The sequence below is a fragment of the Prunus mume genome, linkage group LG5 (genome assembly GCF_029339155.1).
Source record: "Prunus mume cultivar Tortuosa linkage group LG5, ASM2933915v1, whole genome shotgun sequence".
NCBI lineage: Eukaryota > Viridiplantae > Streptophyta > Magnoliopsida > Rosales > Rosaceae > Prunus > Prunus mume.
The window spans coordinates 26,978,224-27,001,434 of NC_142702.1; the positions used below are offsets into that span (position 1 = coordinate 26,978,224).

At 37.6% G+C, this 23,211-nt stretch overlaps 5 protein-coding genes across 5 annotated transcripts; all 5 read left to right on the top strand.

Moving 5' to 3' along the window:
- The first annotated feature begins 840 nt into the window (after positions 1 to 840).
- On the top strand, positions 841 to 2,992 carry LOC103332871 (HMG-box (high mobility group) DNA-binding family protein). Its single transcript, XM_008235635.2, has 7 exons — positions 841 to 1,038; positions 1,160 to 1,315; positions 1,419 to 1,506; positions 1,609 to 1,695; positions 2,202 to 2,255; positions 2,395 to 2,480; positions 2,569 to 2,992. Exons 1-7 carry the CDS (start codon positions 962 to 964, stop codon positions 2,630 to 2,632), a joined length of 612 nt encoding a protein of 203 aa, XP_008233857.2. The 5' UTR covers positions 841 to 961; the 3' UTR covers positions 2,633 to 2,992.
- A 1,138-nt stretch (positions 2,993 to 4,130) lies between these two features.
- LOC103332870 (Haloacid dehalogenase-like hydrolase (HAD) superfamily protein) lies at positions 4,131 to 7,625 on the top strand. The gene is made up of 11 exons (XM_008235634.2): positions 4,131 to 4,328; positions 4,397 to 4,516; positions 4,765 to 4,833; positions 4,971 to 5,075; positions 5,236 to 5,290; positions 5,535 to 5,608; positions 6,302 to 6,385; positions 6,470 to 6,610; positions 6,808 to 6,873; positions 7,063 to 7,172; positions 7,342 to 7,625. The coding sequence occupies exons 1-11, from the start codon at positions 4,224 to 4,226 to the stop codon at positions 7,508 to 7,510; spliced, it is 1,098 nt and encodes a 365-aa protein (XP_008233856.2). The 5' UTR covers positions 4,131 to 4,223; the 3' UTR covers positions 7,511 to 7,625.
- A 347-nt stretch (positions 7,626 to 7,972) lies between these two features.
- Positions 7,973 to 11,098, top strand: HEME2 (Uroporphyrinogen decarboxylase). Its single transcript, XM_008235632.3, has 6 exons — positions 7,973 to 8,301; positions 8,524 to 8,645; positions 8,787 to 8,897; positions 9,008 to 9,196; positions 9,669 to 9,794; positions 10,413 to 11,098. Exons 1-6 carry the CDS (start codon positions 8,187 to 8,189, stop codon positions 10,926 to 10,928), a joined length of 1,179 nt encoding a protein of 392 aa, XP_008233854.1. The 5' UTR covers positions 7,973 to 8,186; the 3' UTR covers positions 10,929 to 11,098.
- Positions 11,099 to 12,063: 965 nt separating this feature from the next.
- On the top strand, positions 12,064 to 14,718 carry LOC103332867 (CBL-interacting protein kinase 18-like). The gene is given in 3 exon segments (XM_008235630.3): positions 12,064 to 12,220; positions 12,996 to 13,844; positions 13,847 to 14,718. Coding segments are annotated over 2 exon segments (1,323 nt in total). The 5' UTR covers positions 12,064 to 12,220; positions 12,996 to 13,294; the 3' UTR covers positions 14,620 to 14,718.
- A 6,015-nt stretch (positions 14,719 to 20,733) lies between these two features.
- AZG1 (AZA-guanine resistant1) lies at positions 20,734 to 22,820 on the top strand. The gene is given in 2 exon segments (XM_008235638.3): positions 20,734 to 21,306; positions 21,309 to 22,820. Coding segments are annotated over 2 exon segments (1,746 nt in total). The 5' UTR covers positions 20,734 to 20,996; the 3' UTR covers positions 22,745 to 22,820.
- Positions 22,821 to 23,211: the final 391 nt, after the last annotated feature.

Genomic DNA, 23,211 nt, shown 5'->3' on the forward strand with positions numbered 1-23,211 from the left:
TATATTTCTTATCTTGTACTTAAGGCCCACATGGAGAATTGCTATTATCTCTTCAATCTTTAGCTTCTACTTAATCATTCACTTATGGGTAGTAGGCTTGTAGTTATAGCTACTATAGCTTCCCACAAATCATTTCATCTGATATGATCAGATTGGATTGGAGGTGTGCCCTCTATCATTCACAAATGACCAAACATTGTGACATTGTTAAATAGTTTCCTTGGCTCAAACCCATGTTACCATTCTAAATTAACATATAGGGTTTATTTCGTCTTTCTGACTTGCATAATTATCTCATATCGTACAACATGTATAATTATTTTAGAGTATGAATATAAAGTAGACAACACATTCGTAACATATCTCTTAAAACATATTTGACTCCTTATATATGAAGAGCATTTTAAACATAAATTACAATTTGATAAGTATGCATAATTTTCGTTATATTTTAATGAATCCCTCTAGGGTTCTTAAATTTAAAAAAGCTTTGTGCTTTGACTAGTCACTAACTATTCTCATTAAAAAATCGTTGCGCGCTATGCTGCCATTTCCACTTTTGCGCGAATTCGGGTTTACCGCGGGAATTTTCGGTTTTTGTTTTTCACTTTTTACTCTACTTTTCGCGTACCCTTTTCAATTTTACAGCAACGTCCTGTCCCGCCCAAAACGTGTGCGTGCAAGTTAGCAACCCAAGTTGTACTAAACTACCGTGCACGGCTTGTGCCGTACGGACCAGACCACGTCGGCATAGTGGCGAGAAATTACAAGTGGGTTGGCCCACAAAATACATTGTGTATGCGCACTTAACCAGCAGCGTATCTTAGATGAGCTGTAAATCGAAAACTGGAAGTGCGCCTGTCTGCTCGTCTTCCACTAATTTACGGAAGTCCTATAATCTTCCCTGAAAAAATAGTTGAAAAAAAGAAGTTGCAGAGTTGCAGAGCATAGTGGTGCTTCAATGGCGAATCTGAGAAGGACCCGGAAGAGGGTTCATGGAATCCCCCGTGCTGCAGATGGAAGTGCTTTTCAAAAGTGGTATGGCATATAATCCATTATGTTCTCTCTCTCTTCTTTTTTTACCCATTCTTTTTTGGGTTTAATTTAATTCTCTTCTAAATTTGGATAACATTTTGGGCTTCTTCTGATATGTTTGTAGCAACACCTGTGGGGCTTCGGTGCCCATTGCTTTGGCTGGCATGCACGAGTGTGATCTCAATCCGAAGGTGAAGAGGTTCAAGGGAGTATGCCTAGATGTTCAGAAACAGAGCTTTTATGACCAACTCATAGTCATGTCACCTTTTCATTTCTTCATGTAAGTTTTTAGATATAAAGTTACTTACTTTATTGCTATAACTTTTATTGCTTCTATTACTTGTTCTTAGTCTAAGTTGAATTTAATTCTGTGGGTTTATCAGGAAAGAGTTTACCAAGACCAGCAAGGCTGGAAATTGGGTTGCCATTAACCGAGAAGGGTTTGAGGCATGGAAGAACATGTCCGAGAAGGTAAAGAGTGAATCTATTATCTTTATAAGCCCTACCCAGTTGTTAAATTTTCGAATCCATGAATTTTTTATCACATTTCTTTAGGACTTTTTGCTTTGGTAGGAGAGGCAGCCATATGTTGCTGAAGCTGAAAAGGTTGACAAGGCTTATGAGAAAGCTTTGCTTGAAGAAGCAGATGATAAGCTAAAGGTAAAGTTGGAAAAAAAGTTTCCAACTGTTTCTCCATCAATCCCAAGGCGATAAAGTTTCCTTGTTCTTTCTTCAATTCCATTGTTTTTATGATCTGTAATTGCTCATTTGTGATGCCCTTTGGTGCTCATAACGTTTCCAATTTCAATTGTGGTTCATGATGACCATTATGTTTTATACCTGTTAATCTACTGTCATGTATTTTGTTGATAGCATGCATAAATGCATATGCTTAAGCTTTTGTTCTGAACTAATGATATCAAGGTAGCAATAAGAAAGAAAAGCTTTCTTCTCTTTTCTAGTAGTGTATTCTGTGAGGGTGACTTTCCTCTTATATTTCCATATCCATGTAGTCAATTTGATATTAATCCATCTAGATCCTCTGCTCTCTATAGTGTATAAATCCTAGTCTGCTTTTTCCCATATACTCCAGAATGATTAATGACATTATAATTAATCCTAGTCTCCTCCAGTAATTCAATTAATGAGAAGGTCATTGGTTGCAGGTAGATGATGAGGCAGATTCAGCGATGGCCGGGAACAATGGGAAGGCTGGTGAGGTATGTTCGCTTTAAGGCTTAGAATACATTGTGGTTTAATGGTTGGTTTTGTAACTATCTCTCTGGTTCTGGATCCCATTGTTTCCTACCCGTCTGCTCATGAACTTGTGTTTGTTTATATAATGTGGTTCAATCACAGTTTTATGGAGACTATGAGAATTCTGATGGCACTGATGAGCTTTGGGACAACTATGGTAGAGCTGGATCCTGGCAGACCTACGCTCGGTACGCTTGTGTCTAAAATTGCATTCCTCTCTTTCCTTAGTCTGCATTGTCCTGCTAATTCCCTAAACTTCATCCCCTCACGATACAGGCCAATAGGGTATGAGTTTCCCTCAGGCAAATGGAGTACGATTTTTGAAGACTCTGAAGTTTGAGAAATCGCCTTAAGGTTTCTTTTTCTTTTGCTGATCATTTTGGGCTGATGCCAGCATCCAATTGGCAATGGTGGAAAATCTACATCCTGAGATTATTTTCCCATTACCTGTTTTCTCAAAGGCAAGTCATTTTGGCTATTGTATAGTAGTAGTAACGGATTCTGACAAAAAGGGTTGAAAAAGTTTCACTTTTTGATGTGAGATTGAGATACATGAGAAGTAGATATTTTGTTTGTATTATCCTTTGGAAAATGTCTCACCTAGCACTTCCAGAAAAAAGAGCTTCAAGTCTTTCTGTCAAACCCATCGGCTATGATTGTATTAAGTACATGTTAATTTGCTAATTACCATTATTTGCTACTGGTTTCATGTGTATGCTAATTACCATTATTTGCTAATTACAAATCATGTGTAACATAATTATATAAGGGAAAAAGGTGGTTAAATTAGATGTATGATTAACCTAATATCCAACTAACTCCATTCCCAAGCCTTCTTGATCATAGGCCTCCTACTCTTCTCCTACTTGGAAATATGGTAAATGTTTAACCTCACTCACCCAAAAGGGCATCATGCATTAAATCCAACTCTCTTTTATACTTTGGAAAATGCTTTAAAATTCGTTCCTTTTTTCCAAAACTCTTTCATCTATAGTATTGTGAGGTTTATATAACTCATGAAAAATGTTGGAATTCTATAAACATCCTAATATTTTCAATAAGTTACTACAATTTCATTCCAAGTACTTCCATTTTCTTTTTTTTTTCTTTTTTTTTTCTTTTTTGTTGTTGTCAAAATTAGAAAGGGGAAGGAGGTTTTTTTCACACACTGATGCCGCGAAGTTTCAAACCTAAGACTACTGATTTGAAAGTCAAGCCAAAGGCATAGTTTGGTCACATTTTAGCAATTTTGCAAAGACAGAGGCACAGTTAAATAATTCATACCAGAGAAAAACTTTGAAAAATCAAGGACAAAAGAGAAGAAAACAAAAAAAAAATGTTGAAGGAGATATTCTCTTTTGGTGCGAAATAAATAAGAAATATTTATTATAAGATAAGATGAGGGCGGTCACTTATCTGAAAAAAAAAAAAAAGGGGATTCACTAAAACACTCAAAATGGGGGCTGAAATTATAAAAAACCCCAACACCCAAAACATTTTATAAACACACCCAAAATCCATCATTACACACACTCAAAACATATTTATAAACACACCCAAAAAATATACAATTGTTGATTTTGAGGTTGATTTTGGGTGTGTTTATATGTTTAAATAGTGTTTGAGTTTTTTTATAAATATATGTCTAGATTGAGTTTTTTTATAAATTTGTAAAAAAAAAAACATTAGGAAGAAAAAACAGATATGACCTCTGTCTCTCTGATACTGATAGCACGTGATTTGCACTGAGAAAGGTAACGTACGGTCACGTGGACTTCATAGCAATCTCAAACGGCATCCCATCAACAAAAGATTTTTACAAAATTTTACTCCAAAAAAGAAGAAGAAGAGAAAATAATTATATATTAAAAATAAAATAAACAAATTCGAAGTAAAGCTCTCAGGGCTTGGAGGCTCTGTATTCATCTCCGATGGACTGTGCTTGCAGCAATTTCAGAAGCTCGTCTTTGCTTCTTCTCGGGCGATCCCCATCTCTTCATCCACACTCTTCGTTCCCTTCCAAGCTCAGATTCTTGGTATGCCTTTCTCTATCTTCTGTAATTTTCGTGTTTTAATTTGGCTGTTGATTGCTTCTAATTCACAGACACTGAAGCGTTTGAACCTGGCTAAGCATACCCGGGTGGTAAGGAGTGCTTGTGGGTTCAACGAAAACGGCTCTGTTAATGGGTTTTCCGTCACACCCAACAAGCTTTTCATGCAAGAGGTACTGATTGTTCCCCTTCTAATGTTTTCTTTATTTATTGGGTATTTGTGTACGTTGTGAAAGCGGAGCTTGAAAAGTTTCGGTTTTTAATTGTAAGTTTGCTTCTTTTTGTTTGTGTGTATATGGAAAATATTGTTGAACCAGAGTTTCTGGGTTTTGTTTTTGTTCTTCAGAAAAAGAAAAAGAAAAGAAAAGGTAGGTGATTTTGATGAGCTTAATGTTTTTCCTTCTCTTTTTTGGCGTTTCAGGCAATTGGAGCTGAATATGGAGAAGGTTTTGAGACTTTTAGACCAGATGGGCCTCTCAAGGTTGATGTGGTAAGGATATGGGGGTATATGTATATCAGCCAAATTGTTTTTTATGATGTTCTGTCAAATTTATTTACTCGTTATACTTTCTGGCTCTCTTAGAGCATAGGAAAGAACTTACTAGTGTTAATTCTTATTTTGAGTAGGATTTTTTGAACGACAGACTCCAAGAAGGTTTTCTTCAACGTATACGATATGCCATGAAACCTGATGAAGCGTATGGTCTTATTTTCTCTTTTGACAATGTTGTGGTAAGTTTTTGTAACACTCATTAGCTATACTTTGAAATAAATAAAAAAACACTCATTAGCTATATGTTTTGAAGTTTTGGTGGTTATAAATGATATGCCAAAATCATCAAGAAAAAGATTTAAATGTGCAATTATTAAATGTGTATATTATGTGTTTCAGGCTGATACTCGAACATTGAAATTAAATTCTTGGAAGCAACTTGCCTCAGAAGAGGGTATGCAGCCATTTCTTCCCTTTTATAGCCCATGGCAGGCCTTTCAGTGCATTCTTAATGTTGGATAAAATGATGAACTGGTTTTCCATCTGTTTTGTGTGCTTCTAAAACTCTTTTTTTTGCTTCTTTTTGGGAAGTCCGGAGGCTCAGATATTCGAGATTATCCTGACTGTCTTTGGTTTCATTAGCAGTTGTTTCTGATTATATACTTGCTTTTGTTCCTAAATCTTTTATTCTTTGTCAGGAAAGGAAATTCCTGAAGATGCGGATGTGCAAGGACGAATGCTTTATGCAGGTGCTGATCATGTGTTGCATAAGGTTTGGGATTAGTGTTCATTTAAGGATTTGTGGTTATCTAAATAGTCAGATAAGATGCAGTGTTTTGACAAGTAAATGCATCTCTTATTAGACAGTAACATCTCTACAAACTCTGATTGTCTAGAGAAAAAATTATTGAGTATAGAGAACTTAAGGGACGATGGGGTTTTAGAGCTGCTTTTAATAAAGCAATTCTGTACAAACAAAATGGAGCATTAGACTGCAAGTTTTGGTTCCCAGTAAATTATGTTAAATTTGGCAAGATTTAAAGAAGTGTAGCTCCATCTTTGAGAAGGTTATGATCCTTGGCAAAAGCAATATTGATCAGGAACCATATGATTAAGACATTCCATGTGAATTTCTTGCTCCTGAGGTATCTCTGTTGAGTAGTCTAGCTATTATGTCAATAATTTATCTCTTTGAATTCTTTTTCTCTGATGCATTGTTGCATCTTTTATGATCTTATTCTTCATAATTCATGAAGAAAAGAAATAATTATTTTTAATCATGACCAATTAATGCATTTTGGGATTAAATACTGTTCCTGCAATTCAACTTTCTTTATCCATAACTTGTGGTGGTTGTTTGCATTTTTCTATTTCTAGTCTAGTAAAATTTATGGTTTATTTCCTATAAACCATCACACTGGATACTCGTATCGGATGCATCTCATAAGTCTCCAAAAACTTTCAGCTTTTACTCTGGGATGAAGCAGAAGGAGAACTAGATAGATTGGCATTAAGGTTTTCACAGCTATATTATGATAATCTTCTCAGGGTGAGTGTTAAGCGGTTTATAATTTATTTAAGGTTTGTCTCTTACACGCCACTACTGATATTATGTACTTTTTTCCTTTTCCAGCTTAGTAAACCTGTGGAGGGGCTCAAGGAATGGCTAGATGCTGTATCCACAGCTCGTATCCCTTGTGCTGTAGTTTCAAGTCTTGATCGGATAAACATGACAGAAGCCCTAGAACGAATGGAACTCAAGAAGTATTTCCAGGTTGGTGTACTTTTGAATTACACAAAACTTTCCAATGGAAATTACAACAGAGTTTAGTGCTTTATAACCAAACCCCAGCGGAACTTGTGATTTGTAATTTCCCATTGAGATGTGAATGATAAACCCATGGTGATGGATTTCTGTTAATTCCACTTACATCACGCACCGTACCTGATTGTCGGCATTGTGGGTTACAGGCAATTGTGACAGAGGAAGATGGAATGGATTCAATAGCTCATAGGTTTCTTTCTGCAGCTATGAAGGTATTTCCTGCAACTTACTATTACTAGTGTATAAATATGTACTTCTAGTGTCACCATAAAGGTCAGCTCTCCAGTTAAGTCAGACTGTGTGTCTGGAATCAGTCTGTATCTTCACATGTTATTGTATACGATAATACAATTAATTTTCTTGGGATCATTCTCTAACCCAATCTATTATACCACTTGCAGCTGGACCGAAAACCATCGAAGTGTGTAGTGTTTGAGGATGAGCCTAGAGGTATAACTGCTGCCCACAACTGTACAATGATGGCAGTGGCATTGATCGGCGCCCACCCTGCGTATGTATTCTCATCCTCTTCACCCTTGATAGCACTGTTTAGGTGTCCCATGAATATAGAATACACCTACGGATACACATTCAAATACACATACATTGAAATACTCCTTAACTATGTACGAACATGTTGTACTGTATATCCTGATCGAGATTGATGGTGGCACACGCAGGTATGACCTGGTGCAGGCGGATCTTGCAGTTGCTAGTTTTAATGAACTTTCAGTGATCAATCTCCGAAGACTATTTGCTAACAAGGGTTCTACATTCATGGACTTGCAAAAGCAGGTTATAGAAAAATCTCCACCAAAGAGGAAGCTAACAATAGATACTATTTTCTGAATTCTTTTTTCTCTTCTTCAAATTCTCTCCCCCATCTTGTAATCTAGCAGCTGATCATCTGCTTTTTCCTTTCTTTTTTCTTGGTTTGTACCTGATCTCATTTTTTTTTTCTTCTTTTTTTCGTCTTTGATATACAAAGTTATTATAGTGAAAAGCTCATTTCTGATGTTATACACACAAAAATTAAATTAAAAAAAACGCTTCCATTGACGTCTCAGTATATAAATCTTAGAACTCCAATAAATAATCAATGGCCGATTGTTATAATTTATAGTTGGGAAGTGAATTTGATTATTGGAAACACAAGTTTCAATCTGCTTTCGCTTTCAAAATACAAAGAGCAAAACACAAGTTTCAATCTGATTATTGGATAAGGCTGGGGGCCTCAATTTTCAATGGATTAAATTTGTTTGAATTATTATTTGTAAGCAACGACACGTCGTGATAGGATGAATAAACGACAGTCGTTGAAGCGCTTCATTTTCGTTACCGTTGACTGTTGGAGTGGTGGTGACATGGCAAAAATCAGCACCGGTGTGGAAATCCCCTTATCGTTATTGTCATCCTCCTCTGACAGACTTATTCTCCCTTTTCCATCTTCGCTGAGAAGAGAGAGAGAGATATGCGAAGAGCTTGGAGTTAGAGAGAGACCAATTAATTATCCTCGCATCCAAACATGTCCTGCATTCACAGCTACGGCTCCATAGCTTCCTTCTCTGTTCCCTCCTCGCCTTCCTTTACACGAAGATCCAGATGCGCCTCCAAGCCTAAGCTCCTCTGTGCACTCGGAGGTAATTCAATAACACGGCGTCGTTTCCATTCTTAATTTGAAAGCTACGACCTGGGTTTTGTAGGAAATGGTCTAATTGATGTTGGGTCTGTTCCAATTTAGATTCTTTTATTTAGCACACAATCGTATGCTTGCCAAGTTTGAATTTTGCCCTCTTGTATCAATGTCTCTCCCAGATACTCATTTTGTCTTTCACATTGTAATTCATGTGTATTTGATTCAGGGAGTGTGGCAGAACCCAAAGTTACCTCTGTTGCTGAGCCGCTTTTGCTCAATGCGGTTCGTGGGGACGATGTTGAAAGGCCCCCAGTTTGGCTCATGAGACAAGCAGGGAGGTACATGAAGGCAGGTTCATTATTTATATATCTTGCTATCTTATTCTCTGTTAATTATTTCTTAGCTCTTGTAAGGCCTAAGACTGGAGTGGCTACTTCTCTTCTGCTTAGATACGTTCACTAACTTATTTCAGCATTTTGTATATGACAGAGTTATCAAACTCTCTGCGAGAGGTATCCGTCGTTTCGAGAAAGATCTGAAAACGTTGACCTTATTGTCGAAATTTCTCTACAGCCCTGGAAGGTTTTCAAGCCTGACGGAGTAAGATGCCACTCTGGGATTCATCGTTGGTGGTTTTCCAGTTTAGCCACTTACATATTGTAGTTTTGTTACCTTTTCTTTTTCTTACAGGTCTCTCATGTTTGTGACAGGTCATTTTATTCTCTGACATTCTTACTCCTCTCTCCGGGATGAATATACCATTTGACATTGTAAAAGGCAGGGGTCCTGTAATATTTGATCCTCTGCATACAGCTGAGGATGTTGATCAAGTAAGAGAATTTGTTCCTCAAGAGTCAGTTCCATATGTTGGGGAAGCATTGACAATCTTGCGAAAAGAGGTCTAACTCTATGCCTCCTTATTGATTTTCGAACTTTTAATATCTTCGTGATTTCACTGTGAACTAGAGCAAATTATATGTATAAATCACTAAATTTAGCATCTTTGCTGATATGGTGTCAATAATTTTTCTGATGAGAAGGATCAAAGGAAAAAAAAAAATCTCACATGGTATTTGGAAGAGAGACCAGAGTCTTTTTGTCCAGAGATAATCTGTCCTAATTGCTACCTTGGAGACTTTGAAGTAAAGAACATGATTTGTTTTTTTTTTTACATAGACAGTTACTAATAACCTTCTCTTGTTTCACACGTCTAACTGGATGTTTTAAATCTCATTTTTAGTTAATTATGTAATTTACATTTTGAAGCTTTATAAAGTTACTCATTTTATTTCTTGAAATTTGAAAAGGTGTTCTCTGCTACAGCCAGCATTATAACCTTTGTTATCCTCACCCATATCTTTACCTTTCCAGGTAGATAATCAGGCAGCAGTGCTAGGTTTTGTTGGGGCTCCTTTTACCCTTGCATCGTATGTGGTGGAAGGTGGTTCATCAAAACACTTCACGAAGATTAAGAGATTAGCCTTCTCTCAACCGAAGGTAATTCTAGTGCTACTCATATCTAGTTTTACGTAACTTGAGGTCTGTAAGCTTGGATACAAATGTGCTTTAGTGCTCTTCCTTGGTGATACACCACTGACTACCTACTGGGGCATATTGAGCCCGATTACAGCATTTCCTATTTGGGTTATTTTTTGGTGTGACTGAAGGCCTGAAACTTAGATGCAAGTCGTTCCCCTTTTTACTTTTTTTTGGCTCTTTTATCTTCTAATTTTTTATTTTTTTTTATCATCGTGGTTACATGCATTGTGAGAGAGCCAATAAGTAAGGTCCTTTAGCATCCATCTTCCTAAATTTGCTTTACTATAGTTCTACTAATGATAATTGACTCTCATCATCCGACACCTTTATATTATTTCACCTTCAACTTGGTTAGTAGCTCCTAGGGTACTCCCTTTGTGAGAAAGTTTTGGTTTCGAGCCCATCTTGCAACATTCACCAGTACTTTTGATGTTTTTTGGGAGTGTTGCATTGTTAACGAAAGAGTGAATATCCATTTTCTAATCCACAAAAAATCTCCTTTGTTTTTTTTTTAATGTCTTCTCCCCTCTTTTCTGCCTGTTGACCAACTTTGTTGAGCTATGGTTCTTTCCTCAGGTCCTCCATGCATTACTTCAGAAATTTACAACTTCGATGACAAAGTATATTCGATACCAAGCTGATAGTGGAGCTCAAGCTGTTCAGATTTTTGACTCATGGGCCACAGAGCTCAGCCCTGTTGATTTTGAGGAATTCAGTCTCCCATACTTGAAGCAAATTGTGGATGGTGTGAAAGAGACCCATCCAGATCTCCCTTTAATCCTTTATGCAAGTGGATCTGGGGGTCTGCTTGAGAGGCTGGCTTTGACGGGTGTTGATGTAGTTAGCTTGGACTGGACTGTTGATATGGCTGAAGGTAGACGACGACTGGGACCAAATATAGCAGTTCAAGGTAATGTGGATCCTGGTGTTCTTTTTGGTTCAAAGGAGTTCATCACCAGCAGAATAAATGATACGGTGACGAAAGCTGGTAGAGGGAGACATATTTTGAATCTTGGCCATGGCATTGTAGTAGGTACACCTGAGGAGAATGTTGCTCATTTCTTTGAGGTTGCTAAAGGAATCAGATACTAAAAATTTTATTTAGATTGAATGAATTTCTGCTTAGTTCATTGAGCTCCTTTCTTTGTAACTTTTTGTTCCAATTTTATCCCTTGTTAAATTAATTATACTGGTCTTTGTAATTTGTTGAGGCCTTCCTTTTCTATTGAGGCTATTTAGAAATGCAAAGCCTTTCTGTGCAACTCCTTAAGCAGGGACACAAGTGGCGTTTGTTTATGGATTTAACAGCTAATTAGTGTATGAAATCTTGCACTGCATTTTCAACGAATGTATGCAAGCACTTATTTCCGGGATTCTGGGTGAAGAAGATTTAATTATATAGTCTCTGACATGTGCTTCAAGATCACGTATATATGAGCTCGGTTGTTCACCTACCAAGCTTGCCCCAGCTAATGATGAACTTGTTGGTGCATCTCTATTATATAATAAGTTTTCAATAATCAGCACCGGCTAATTTTTTAGGAGCCTTCTTTTCTTGGTGAATAAGTTAATGTAATCCTTTTTGTTGTTAAGGTACATTTTTAGCAGCTTGATTGAGTCCAAATTATTCTGCTTAATAAAACCTTGTCAAAATCTTCCTTTTCTTCTTTTTGGTAGGTTGGTGTTTGGTTATTTTCAAAGCCATCTAAGAACTAATAAGCCACTGAAACGTGCAACATCTGAAATTTGTCAAAGATTTTATACCATGGGGCATGGAGAGCATGAAGCATGCATGCCTCTTATTTATTTTTTTTCCTTTCTTGCTAGCTAGGTTGGTCCCCGAGAATACGATCAATCATTAAACCTAATTAAGCATGAACATTACAAACACCGAATCCCACCGTCACTAATCATCGAGATTAAGACAATGCAACGTCTCGTCTGATTGATTAGTCCAATTCATCTATGGTCCCCTTCCCAGCAATAAAGCCTATGACTATAAGGAACAGACATACAAGAGTAAAATACGTTCTAGAATGATGATTAAGACCATTTAATTGCAAATTAGTTTAATTATCAGCCTTGTAAAATAAAATACAATTTTATTTAAAATGAGTAGACAAACTGTAAACCAACCGGCGGGGGCCTCGAGCGAGCTGTCACAATTTGGTTGGTTTCCGAGTTCTAACTAAGGTAGTACAACAACAAGGCATGGTGAGAGGTAGATAGACCGACCTTCCTTAACAACTTCAATACGAATTTAGTGGAATATACAAACGGCCATAACGTTTGTAACACATTGCTTTTTGTATCCTCTCATTTCTATCTTTCTCTTTCCTTCCAACGTTCAGATCCTGTGGAGGCTTTGTGTCTTCTCCTCAAAGGTAACCTCTTCACTTTCCTTTTCTTCCTTTGGATTTTTTGCCATAGCTGTTTGCTCTTTTGTCTTTCAGTATATTTGACTGCTTTAACTTTACCAAGAATATGTGTCACGATACGCAAACATTAACGTTGTCCCATATTCTTGGAATTATAGAGATGACTTGTGTATGGATTTGCGTTTCTTAGTTTTCTTCCTTTCTCTCTTTCTTTGGTTGTGGCTTGGAAACTTTCCTCAGTTTTGTATCAGCATCTTCTCCGTTCTGAAAAAAGCTAATTAAGAGGTTTATTTCTTGACTTGAGCTCTTCATTCTGTTTTCATATACATTGATTTGTTGTGCCTGGCCGAATACAGATTGCGTATATGGATTTCGATGATCCGTAGGAGAATTTGTTTGATGATCAGCAATTTAATTTTAAGATTTGCTTTGTTTGATTGCTTAATTTTGATGATCTTGAGGAACTTGCATTGAATTCTATATAGGCAAAGTAACTATTACCTTAGTTTTGATATATCCCTCTGGTCAGTATGGTGTATCTGAATTTCTCAGAGTGGCAAGAAGGTGGTTGATGAATTAGATGACAAAGTTTTCATTAAAAAAAAATGATAGAATGTGGAACTTCCTTTTTATTGCTTGTTAGTCTCAGAATGATAAGCATTAGCATATATATATATGTGTGTGTGTGTGTGTGTGTTTATTGTCATAACGATTGTTCTGGTACTTTCTTTTGGGAAACCTTCATCATTTTCCTGCTGGGTTCTTCCTTTTTCTCATGCAGTGCAAAATACAGCCACAGAGGAATGCAAAAAGATGTGCTTTTCTTTCATCAAACACTTTGAAATAGATTTCACTCTGGCCTGCCCTTGTACATTCTCGATGAGGTTGGATCCTAAACACACAGTGAAACTGAGATCAGGGTCCAAATATTGCATATTGAAGCCACAAAGAGAGTTTCTGTTGATTTGAATGGCGCTGAAGACTCTTGCCCTGTGAGTAAAATTTCTCATAGTAGCAGGACATATAGAACATTATTATTAGTATTGTTGTTGTGTATTAATTAGAGTTAAAAGATTTGGAATGGAAAATAAGGGTAAGGTGTTGATGCAAAAGTATGAGATTGGGAGATTGTTAGGCCAAGGAAACTTTGCTAAGGTTTATCATGCAAGGCACCTCCAAACTGGCCAGAATGTAGCCATTAAGGTAATTAACAAGGAGAAGGTTACGAAAGTTGGCCTAACTGATCAAACTAAAAGAGAGATATCTGTTATGAGATTGGTTAAACACCCAAACATAGTGCAGCTTTATGAGGTCATGGCTACCAAAACCAAGATCTACTTTGTTTTGGAATATGTCAAAGGTGGTGAGCTTTTTCACAAGGTATCAAAAGGAAGGCTCAAGGAGGACATGGCAAGGATGTATTTTCAGCAGCTGATCAGTGCTGTTGATTTTTGCCACAGCAGAGGTGTTTATCACCGTGATTTGAAGCCGGAGAACTTGCTGTTAGATGAAAATGGAACATTAAAGATATCAGATTTTGGGTTGAGTGCCCTTGCTGAATCCAAGAGGCAAGATGGCCTACTGCACACAACTTGTGGAACTCCTGCCTATGTAGCTCCTGAAGTTGTAGGTAGAAAAGCTATGATGGCGAAAAAGCTGACATTTGGTCTTGCGGGGTGATCTTATATGTACTATTGGCTGGTTGCCTGCCATTCCATGATACAAATCTTATACAAATGTATAAGAAAATAGGCAAAGCCGAGTATAAATGCCCCAATTGGTTTTCAGTTGAAGTGCGCAAGCTTCTGTCAAGAATCCTCAACCCCAACCCAAATAAAAGGATTCTCATTTCAAACATAATGGAAAGTCCTTGGTTTAGAAAAGGGTTAAGCTCCAAATCCATTACAACTATAACAGAAGTCGAAAAACCGGCTTTGGTGGATGTTGATGCAGCATTTGATAATTGTGACAGCAGTGATCATAATACTGAGGCAAAGCAAGAGTTGGCCAGACCTACCAATTTGAATGCTTTTGATATCATCTCTCTTTCAAGTGGATTTGATTTGTCTGGTTTGTTTATGGGAAAAGGTACAAAGAAAGAAGCACAGTTCACATCTGTGCAGTCTGCCTCATCAATTATATCTAAGCTGGAGGACATTGCCCAGCAGCTGAGGCTGAAAGTAAACAAGGATGGAGGGTTATTGAAATTGGAGAAATCCAAGGATGGCAGGAAGGGGGCATTGTCCATAGAGACTGAAATTTTTGAGTTCACTCCATCCTTTCATCTAGTTGAGATGAAGAAATCCAATGGTGATACATTGGAATTTAAGAAGATACTGAAAGAGGATATAAGACCAGCTCTCAAAGATATTGTGTGGGCATGGCAAGGTGAGGAGAAACAGTAACAAAACAACAACAGCATCTGCATTCTTCCCAATTGTGATATATCTCATTATTCTTGAGTGATCTAAAGCTTTTCTGATTTTGAAGTTTTGTTTGATGAATTATTCTTGTAACTACTGTAATATATTATTATTATATCTGGCCTCAATTGAAACTGTAAGCTTATTGAAGTCAAATATTATTATGAGTGAGGCCTAAAATCTTTTCCCTTTTATCAGTCTAATCTTTAACAAAATATCAAAGCTTATACCTGAGCTCAATATAATCACAATCTTCATATGTACATTTTCTGCATTTCCCATACAACATTTGGTAACCATGGCGAAGTTTACTATAAGCTGCTACTGATAAGAACCAACATGCTAACCTTCATCACAAATTCAGACCCATCAGGTGGACTCAACTATTTGGGTGATACTTCTTGCCTCCTCCCGAGAAAGAGATCTTCCTGTCAATAGCATAAATATGGAAGTTCCCATTTACAAGGGAAGGAGGGAAGTATTTTCCCTATTCGGGTCTTGGATTCTATATCACCATACGCAGAGCCATGGATAGGTTTGGCTAGGCTCTAACTTTTTTGGGCTCAAGCCATGAATTGTATTGAAATGGCTAGTGACAAAACATATCCATTTTACACATCTTTATCCACACAACCAAAAAAAAATTATTTGAGTCACTTGTCATGATAAAGGTATCCGACTTTTTATCATCATCATCATTTGGAGCAGCTGGCATGAACCCATGTTAGCATATTCCATCTGATTGCTGCACCTGCATGGCACCAAATCAAGCAAGATGCACAAAAAAAGAGAGGAAAAAAAAGCACTACATCGTGAAGCATATTTCTATTTTTGTTTTATCACCCCTAAATTTCAAGACCTTAAAAACCAACCAGTTTTAATTGGTTAATCATCAGAATCTGGTCAACAAGAATCATCGACTTGGGATGGGCCAACACATGCTTGGCCACGTGACCTCCTCCTTCGAATTTGGTGGAATCAAAGGGCAGGTACAATGCTGCTGGCAACCCACAAGGATTGACTCATAATTCAAATTCCGATTCGGAATTGTTTAATTTAATTTAATTAGTGTTGAAAAATAATGCATAAAAGTTTAGGTTTGGGGTTGGAGATTACAGGGGCAACGAAGGGCAACGATGAGAGAGAGCCCACATGATTTCCACAGATATAAGAAAATGGTAAAAGAAACAAGATTGGTTCTCCACTGTCCCATTGAAGATCGACAAAGAAGACTGAAGAAAGAGATGGTATATATGATCATAACCATCCTAAATTGTCTCCACCTCATAAGCCATAAGGGGTTCCATCTCCACTTGCTAAAGCTATATTATACATGTCACATGCATCATGCATGCACCATACTCTTTTCTTGTTCTTCTTCTTATTATTATTTTTTGCCTTTTAATTTGGCCCATGGAAAAAAGTATTGTAATTTAATTATATAATGAATATATTCTACTTCAATCTAATTTAAACTACGGAAAGGGGTATTCGAATTCGGGTGCAAAGTGAAGAACACGTCCGCTCTAACCAGTTTGACTAAACCAATATCTACAATTATACACTAAATATTAGAAATGGGACACTTAGAAATATATAATAAAGCAGATTATATGCATCAAACTTGAGTTGCCTGGTGTGATATGCCTTCGAGATGGGCTCTACCACTTCAATATATAATTAATGGGATAGTTTTGAGTGGATAATTCATGTTTGTAGGGGTTTTGTTTCCTTATCCTTGTTTCTCAACTCAAAAATCAATGAGTTCCTCACAAGATATATATTCTATTGGTTGTCATGTCATTCATGTAACTTTCACGCTTACCATTTTAAAGATATTATAGGCGACCATGAGAAAGCCGACGTCTTTGCCAAGCAACCCAATGCCTTCTTCATCATACATTCAATTCAAAGGAAAAGCAACCTCTCTCTCTCTCTCTCTCTCTCTCTCTCTCTCTCCCAATATTATCACTCTCTTGATCACATAATACTCTTTCAATGTCAAATCTTTTTCAACTTCAAAGTTGAACAGTGACTAATATATATATTAAGGTTTTCTAATGGTGTTTTTGGATTTCCTTTTGTTGTTAATTACCTTTGTAGACAAATTGTGGGTCAATTACAAGAAGGAACCCCAATCCCAGAGGTGGATTTAGCAAAAGAAAAGGTTAGGATTAGAATGACATACAATTTTTGCTCAAGAAAAGTCCAACCAAATTAAGTCCTAACATATATATAAATATATATATATATATATATTCATGAGATATATGTGGAGAGGAAGAAAAAAAGTTTGGATCTTTTGGATGGCTGGAAGCAACATATGGGATTGAGAGATTGGGATATTTGAAGCAACTTGTACTTCAACATCAAATCACCTTTCACTAACCAAAGGAAAGCCGAAAGAGCTTTGTCCTGCATGCTTTCAAAGAAATATATATGGAAATGTATGTAGACTGTGGAATGTCAAAAAAAATAAAGAAAAAGAAAAAGAAAAAAGCTTCTTACCTTCTTCTTGGCCATTCAAAAGTCTCACACAATGGATGAATCAGAAAATAGTGCCACACTAAGGAAATTGCGGGCCCAGTACCAAGTGTTATTAATGCATTGTTTTTTCTTTTTGTCTAAATTGGTTGGGGATTCAGTGAAAAATCCTATCATTAGGGAATAAGAAATGTTTCTTACACTAAGCATATCCCACTTAATTATGGATTTGCTTTAAACAATGCAAAAGTTAGATATTACGCTCCGTCAGTTGAATAAACGATTCTCAATCGTTGATGCATGTAAGATTCATATAAATGAAATAATCAAAGTGGAAAAAAAAAATTGATCATCACGAAATTCAACTTACATCACCCAACTAGATGACATGATTATACAAGTGGGGCAAATTGCGGGTCCAGCAAACCTAATGATAATATGAGATGCCAATTTTCTCAAACTAATTAAAACCCTTCTCAAATATGTCCTCCATCATTGTCGCTTTAACTTATACAAGAAAGAAACTTTGTCTTAAATGATATATAACATATGATTATTACTTTTCTGGACTTTGAAAAGTTCCTCATGGTGGGGGGCGCGGTGGCCAATTCCTGCTTAATCCGAATCCCTCAAGGATTTATCCCTTTGTGCTTGTCATAATCATCTAAAGGAAAATTTTGCATTACCATGATATGATTATAATTCCCCCTCACAGAAAGCAGATAAATAATGGCATCCAGCTGAAGAGGCACGACTGATCACATCGCTTAAACCAGCTTATTCATTAATAATATTATAATTACAATGGAAGCAGGTAAATATGATTTTGGTGGGGAAAAAAAAAAGTCATCACGGAATAGGTAGGTTGGTTTGGCATGGGAAAAGAAGGGCAATTTCTTTTTCTGAATGGTGTCTGTTTTTTCAACACCAAATAGCTGGCATGGCAGCTTCTTCTTGGGTTTCTTTCTTTCTTTTCTCCTCTTTAATTCTCCTGGAACAAAAAAGCCTGCAAATTTATAGGCACATTTTAAAGCACATACCTAACTCGAACAACTTTGAGTCCCATTTTCATTTACTATGTTGTTTTTTGGCATATATATATTTATAATTCATACATGTCTGTGAGCTGCTGTGCAATTTCTGATATGATCAGAGAGTGTCTTCTTTTCTTGCCCATATCCTGTCTGAGTAAGTGTCCATGGAAGTAGATATGGCATTCAATTCTGAAAACTACTGTGCCTTCACCAACAAGGACACTGCTCTCGTGAAGTTGTCACTCAATAATTGAAGAGCTTTACACACTTGACTGTACGTATTTATGAATATGTTCATCAAATTTCTATTAATTAATTACTATACATGGGTGTTTGGGGCCTCTCAAACTTTGACAATTGGCCAGAATTAATGACTCTCATGAATCATGATAGATAGTCACCCAACTTTGCATGAACACGTACGGGAGATATCACAGTAATTGGACTGTTAGGCCCTCTATCTAGATAAGAAAGAACAAAACATCAGTTCAAATGCGTATTTACGACAGTCGTTCATGCGTGCATAATTAGTTGTCATCAATTATAAAGTTGTGAAATTCATTTTCATTAACGATTCACTGACTGCGACTGTCTTTAACATCAGTTATACACTCCAAGAAAACATTAATTTGGTTGAATAGTTCAAAATTGACAGATGGGTTTTACTGATTAACAGCTTGGTTAGAATAAGAGGTTACACCCAAAAAAATAATAGTCTTACGTGGAATCCACTATTAGATCCTTGAAAGGTGGGAATTATTGCAGTTTGACCCCCAGCTTTCTATATATATATATACACGCTCCAGCTGCGCAAGTTGCATCATAACTTTAAGCACACAACACAGAGAGGCAGACGAAGGTTCTTATGCTGATAATTAAGGTTGATCCCAATTGGTAATTTGGTTTCAATTAATTACTCGCTAGCGTTGATTTAAAATAAATAACAAAAACAAACAAAATAAGTATCAGCTATGAATATTTCCCTTTCAATTTCGATCTTAGGTGTCGAGCAGAGGGAAAGAGGAAGGCCACAATCACTCTGGTAACCCCGCACCAGTTTAATATTTTGAAAAGTATAGTATGATTATTAGGGAGAGTAGTGGTGTCGACGTTGAGTGTGAAAACAAACTAGCCCCAGTTTTCATAACAAAATGCTAATCAAACTATTAAGACAAGAAGAACAATTTGTACTGCAAATTTTTCTCTGGTTGGAGAAAGTCAACTTGAGCCTCTCAAGGCATAACCTGTGGGTTTTATTGTTTATTTGTCTCCACCTGCGATCATCATCACTTTTAAATTTGGAAATGGGACGGCGGCAGCAGCCACTATTGTTACATGTTCCCACGTCCTGTGAACCAAAATGAGCGGTTGAATCAAAACAAACATTAGATCATGACCGTTGAATAACAGCATTGCCTAGGATTTTTGTTTGAAAAATTGGGCAAGGAAAAAGTTAAAAAATAAAGTCGCACTATATATTATATGTGTCAACCTTTTCACTTTGACTTTGAACTTTAACCAATTTGGTTACGGGTCTTGGTGGGTTTGGTCTGGTCACAATATTTCAGATTGAGAAATAACACCACAGCTCACAATTTATTGTGTTCTTCTTTGACGTGACATATGCATTACTTATCAAGTTTGTCACCTCTTCTCCTCTCCCATAATTATTTTTTAAATTTTTTTAAATTTTAATCTGAGCTCACAAGGCAAGAGTGTCTCTATCCTTCATAATTTCATTTTAAATAAATATATGATAATGATCGTCCTATTTGACCACATATGAATGCTTTGGCAAAAACGTTTATTTCAAAAAAAATATTTCCATGATTGTTGCCGTCAAGATTTTCACACGAGCGATTATGTTTAGGAAATTTTCTTTCAAAGAAAGAGATTAGGTAACCAATTAAGGGTAAATTCAATGCATAGTTTTTCTTCAACTTTCACATCATGATTAATAAGAAAGACAAAAGATGCAATCAACATTTTTATGTTTTCGTCTGTCCAGAACGATTTCTCTGACTTTATTTTAAAAGATAAAATATAAGAATTATAGTTTATTTGGGAAATTTATATGTTTATTTGGAATGAGACAGGTCATGTATCGGGAAATTATGAATATGGAAATAATGAGTTGGAATTAGATCGACTATTCCCTAACCAAAGTAATTCATGATTTTTTAGGTAATTAGGAATAAGAATAATTGTAATACTCATGTGCTAGTAAATGTAGACGAAATTATCAATATGATACCCATAATTCAAATACCCATCCTGACTTATTTTGTGTAAGTGATGTCATTAGAGAAGTTCAAGTCATTATTGGCGATTTAGTTGGGATTATTGTTGACAAAACAAGATATTCGCACAGTAATACAATTACATACGTAGGTGAGTGATCGTGAATTGTTGATGTAAGTGATGATAGCATTTGATACATCCACAGTGAACAACCAATCATGTGTTACTTGAGATTGTTAGCACAACTCTAGACACAAAACCAACACTACGAAGATCCAATAGAAATACAATTTCCAATTTTGGAGATACCTTTCACTGCATAAAAGATCCCTCTCCCTTGGAATCTTTCCCTTCACACGCAAATAACATTTTGGCATTACTAATCTTCCACTTCTCTCCCTCTATCTACATATATATGTATATATATATTCATATTATTATATAAAAACACATACATTACATACAACAGAGCCCACGCCCGCATCACCGTCACCATCTCCATGTACACACCGAGTTAAGCAAACACCAGTAAACTTCCAAGTTCCTAAGCTCTCAAGCTCTTTAAACCCAACAGCACAACACAAACTTCAAACTTCTTCAATGGTCATGGAGCCTCACGAGCCACCGCCACCACGCCCCTTGAAACCTTTAACTCGCCTCAACAAGTACGTTGCCGAAACCCGAGTCGGCAAGCACTTCAAACTCGCCGAGCGCAACTCCACTTTCACCACCGAGCTCCGGGCCGGCACCGCCACGTTTCTCACCATGGCTTACATCCTCGCCGTCAACGCCTCCATCCTCTCCGACTCCGGCGGCACTTGCAGCGTATCCGATTGCGTCCAGCTCTGCTCCGACCCGACCCAATCCCTCCAGAACTGCACCGGGCCCAACCTCCGGGTCATCCAACCCGACCCTCCTGCAAGTTCGACCCGGTCAACCCGGGCTACTCCGCCTGCTTAGACCGGGTCCGCAAAGACCTCATCGTCGCCACCGTCGCTTCTTCTCTGATCGGCTGTCTCATAATGGGCGTTTTCGCTAATCTCCCTCTAGCTTTAGCCCCGGGAATGGGCGCCAACGCCTATTTCGCTTACACCGTCGTCGGGTTTCACGGGTCGGGTAATGTCTCGTACCAGAGCGCCTTAGCCGCCGTCTTCATCGAAGGCTTGATTTTCCTCTTCATCTCCGCAGTCGGGTTACGCGCCAAACTCGCTAAACTGGTTCCGAAGCCGGTACGGATCAGCTCCTCCGCGGGTATCGGGCTCTTCTTGGCGTTTATCGGGTTGCAAAGCAACCAGGGAATCGGGTTAATTGGGTACAGTTCGTCGACGCTAGTGACACTCGGAGCCTGCCCCGCTTCGTCTCGGGCCTCGTTGGCTCCCGTCATAGCGGCCGCTAACGGCACCGTTAGTTTGATTGAGGGCGGAACGGTGTCTGGTGATATTTTGTGTCTCCGTGACCGAATGGAAAGCCCGACGTTTTGGCTCGGCGTCGTTGGCTTCATAATCATTGCGTATTGTTTGGTGAAAAATGTTAAAGGAGCTATGATTTACGGCATTGTTTTTGTAACGGCCGTTTCGTGGTTCCGTAACACTGAGGTAACGGCGTTTCCAAAAACGGAGGCAGGTGACTCGGCCTATGAGTATTTCAAGAAGGTCGTGGATGTACATACGATCGAGAGTACGGCCGGGGCCTTGAGCTTCAAAAGTATAGGAAAGGGGTATTTTTGGGAAGCACTAATTACATTTTTATACGTAGATATACTCGATACTACCGGAACTCTTTATTCCATGGCTCGATTCGCCGGTTTTGCAGATGAAGACGGTAATTTCGAAGGTCAATACTTTGCTTTCATGTCAGATGCTACATCAATTGTGGTGGGGTCCTTGCTCGGCACATCACCCGTAACGACATTCATCGAGTCATCTACGGGTATACGGGAGGGCGGACGTACGGGGCTAACGGCGCTAACGGTGGCAGGGTATTTCTTTTTAGCGTTTTTCTTCACGCCGTTATTGGCTTCAATTCCAGCTTGGGCCGTGGGCCCGCCGTTGATCTTGGTTGGGGTGCTGATGATGAAGTCAGTGGTGGAGATTGAGTGGGACGACATGCGACAGGCAATCCCAGCCTTTGTGACGTTGATACTGATGCCGTTGACCTACTCAATAGCCTACGGGCTCATTGGTGGAATTGGGACTTTCATTGTGCTGCACATATGGGATTGGGGCCATGAACTTTTTGTGAAACTTGGGATTGTAAAGGGAGAAGAAGGAGGTGTTGGGGTCAATGGGGCACATGACCAAATTAGAGGAGAAAACCCAACTGCAAAAGTGCTTGAAATTGAGGTTTAATTTTTCAATTTTCAATATAGGAAAATTGGGGATATGGGTTCATAGAAAATGTACATACTTACATATTGTCTTTCTTTTTGGGGATTTTTTTGGGGGATGGGGGTTGGTGGGGAGGGGGATAAATATCTATTTGTTTGTATTATGTATGACCAATTGGAACTTTTTATCTTAACCAACACAGTAATAAGACCTTATCTATTTGTCTTTTTTCTTCATTGTTACGAGAAATTATAGAATACTACAATAGGATGGCCAAGTAGTAGTATTCCATAGTTACATTTTTTAGTGAAAGATAATATAATAATGTATATATAGTTGTGTGACCACATATGTATTTTGCCTTTCTGCAATCCATACCCTTTGATATGTTCTTCTTTGTAATTGGTTCTGCTAATAAATCTGTTAAACAAATAGAAAAAGAGGTTGCGCATAAGCCATAAAGTATGCTTTTTTTTTTTCATGCCACA

Coding starts and splice junctions, on each gene's coding strand:
- LOC103332870 (XM_008235634.2), top strand. CDS start 4,224: ATGGACTGTGCTTGCAGCAATTTCAGAAGCTCGTCTTTGCTTCTTCTC. Junction 6,386..6,469: donor ATTATGATAATCTTCTCAGG/GTGAGTGTTAAG, acceptor TTCCTTTTCCAG/CTTAGTAAACCTGTGGAGGG. Junction 7,173..7,341: donor TTGATCGGCGCCCACCCTGC/GTATGTATTCTC, acceptor TGGCACACGCAG/GTATGACCTGGTGCAGGCGG.
- HEME2 (XM_008235632.3), top strand. CDS start 8,187: ATGTCCTGCATTCACAGCTACGGCTCCATAGCTTCCTTCTCTGTTCCC. Junction 9,197..9,668: donor TGACAATCTTGCGAAAAGAG/GTCTAACTCTAT, acceptor TTACCTTTCCAG/GTAGATAATCAGGCAGCAGT. Junction 9,795..10,412: donor TAGCCTTCTCTCAACCGAAG/GTAATTCTAGTG, acceptor TTCTTTCCTCAG/GTCCTCCATGCATTACTTCA.
- LOC103332871 (XM_008235635.2), top strand. CDS start 962: ATGGCGAATCTGAGAAGGACCCGGAAGAGGGTTCATGGAATCCCCCGT. Junction 1,039..1,159: donor GGAAGTGCTTTTCAAAAGTG/GTATGGCATATA, acceptor ATATGTTTGTAG/CAACACCTGTGGGGCTTCGG. Junction 1,316..1,418: donor TCACCTTTTCATTTCTTCAT/GTAAGTTTTTAG, acceptor TGGGTTTATCAG/GAAAGAGTTTACCAAGACCA.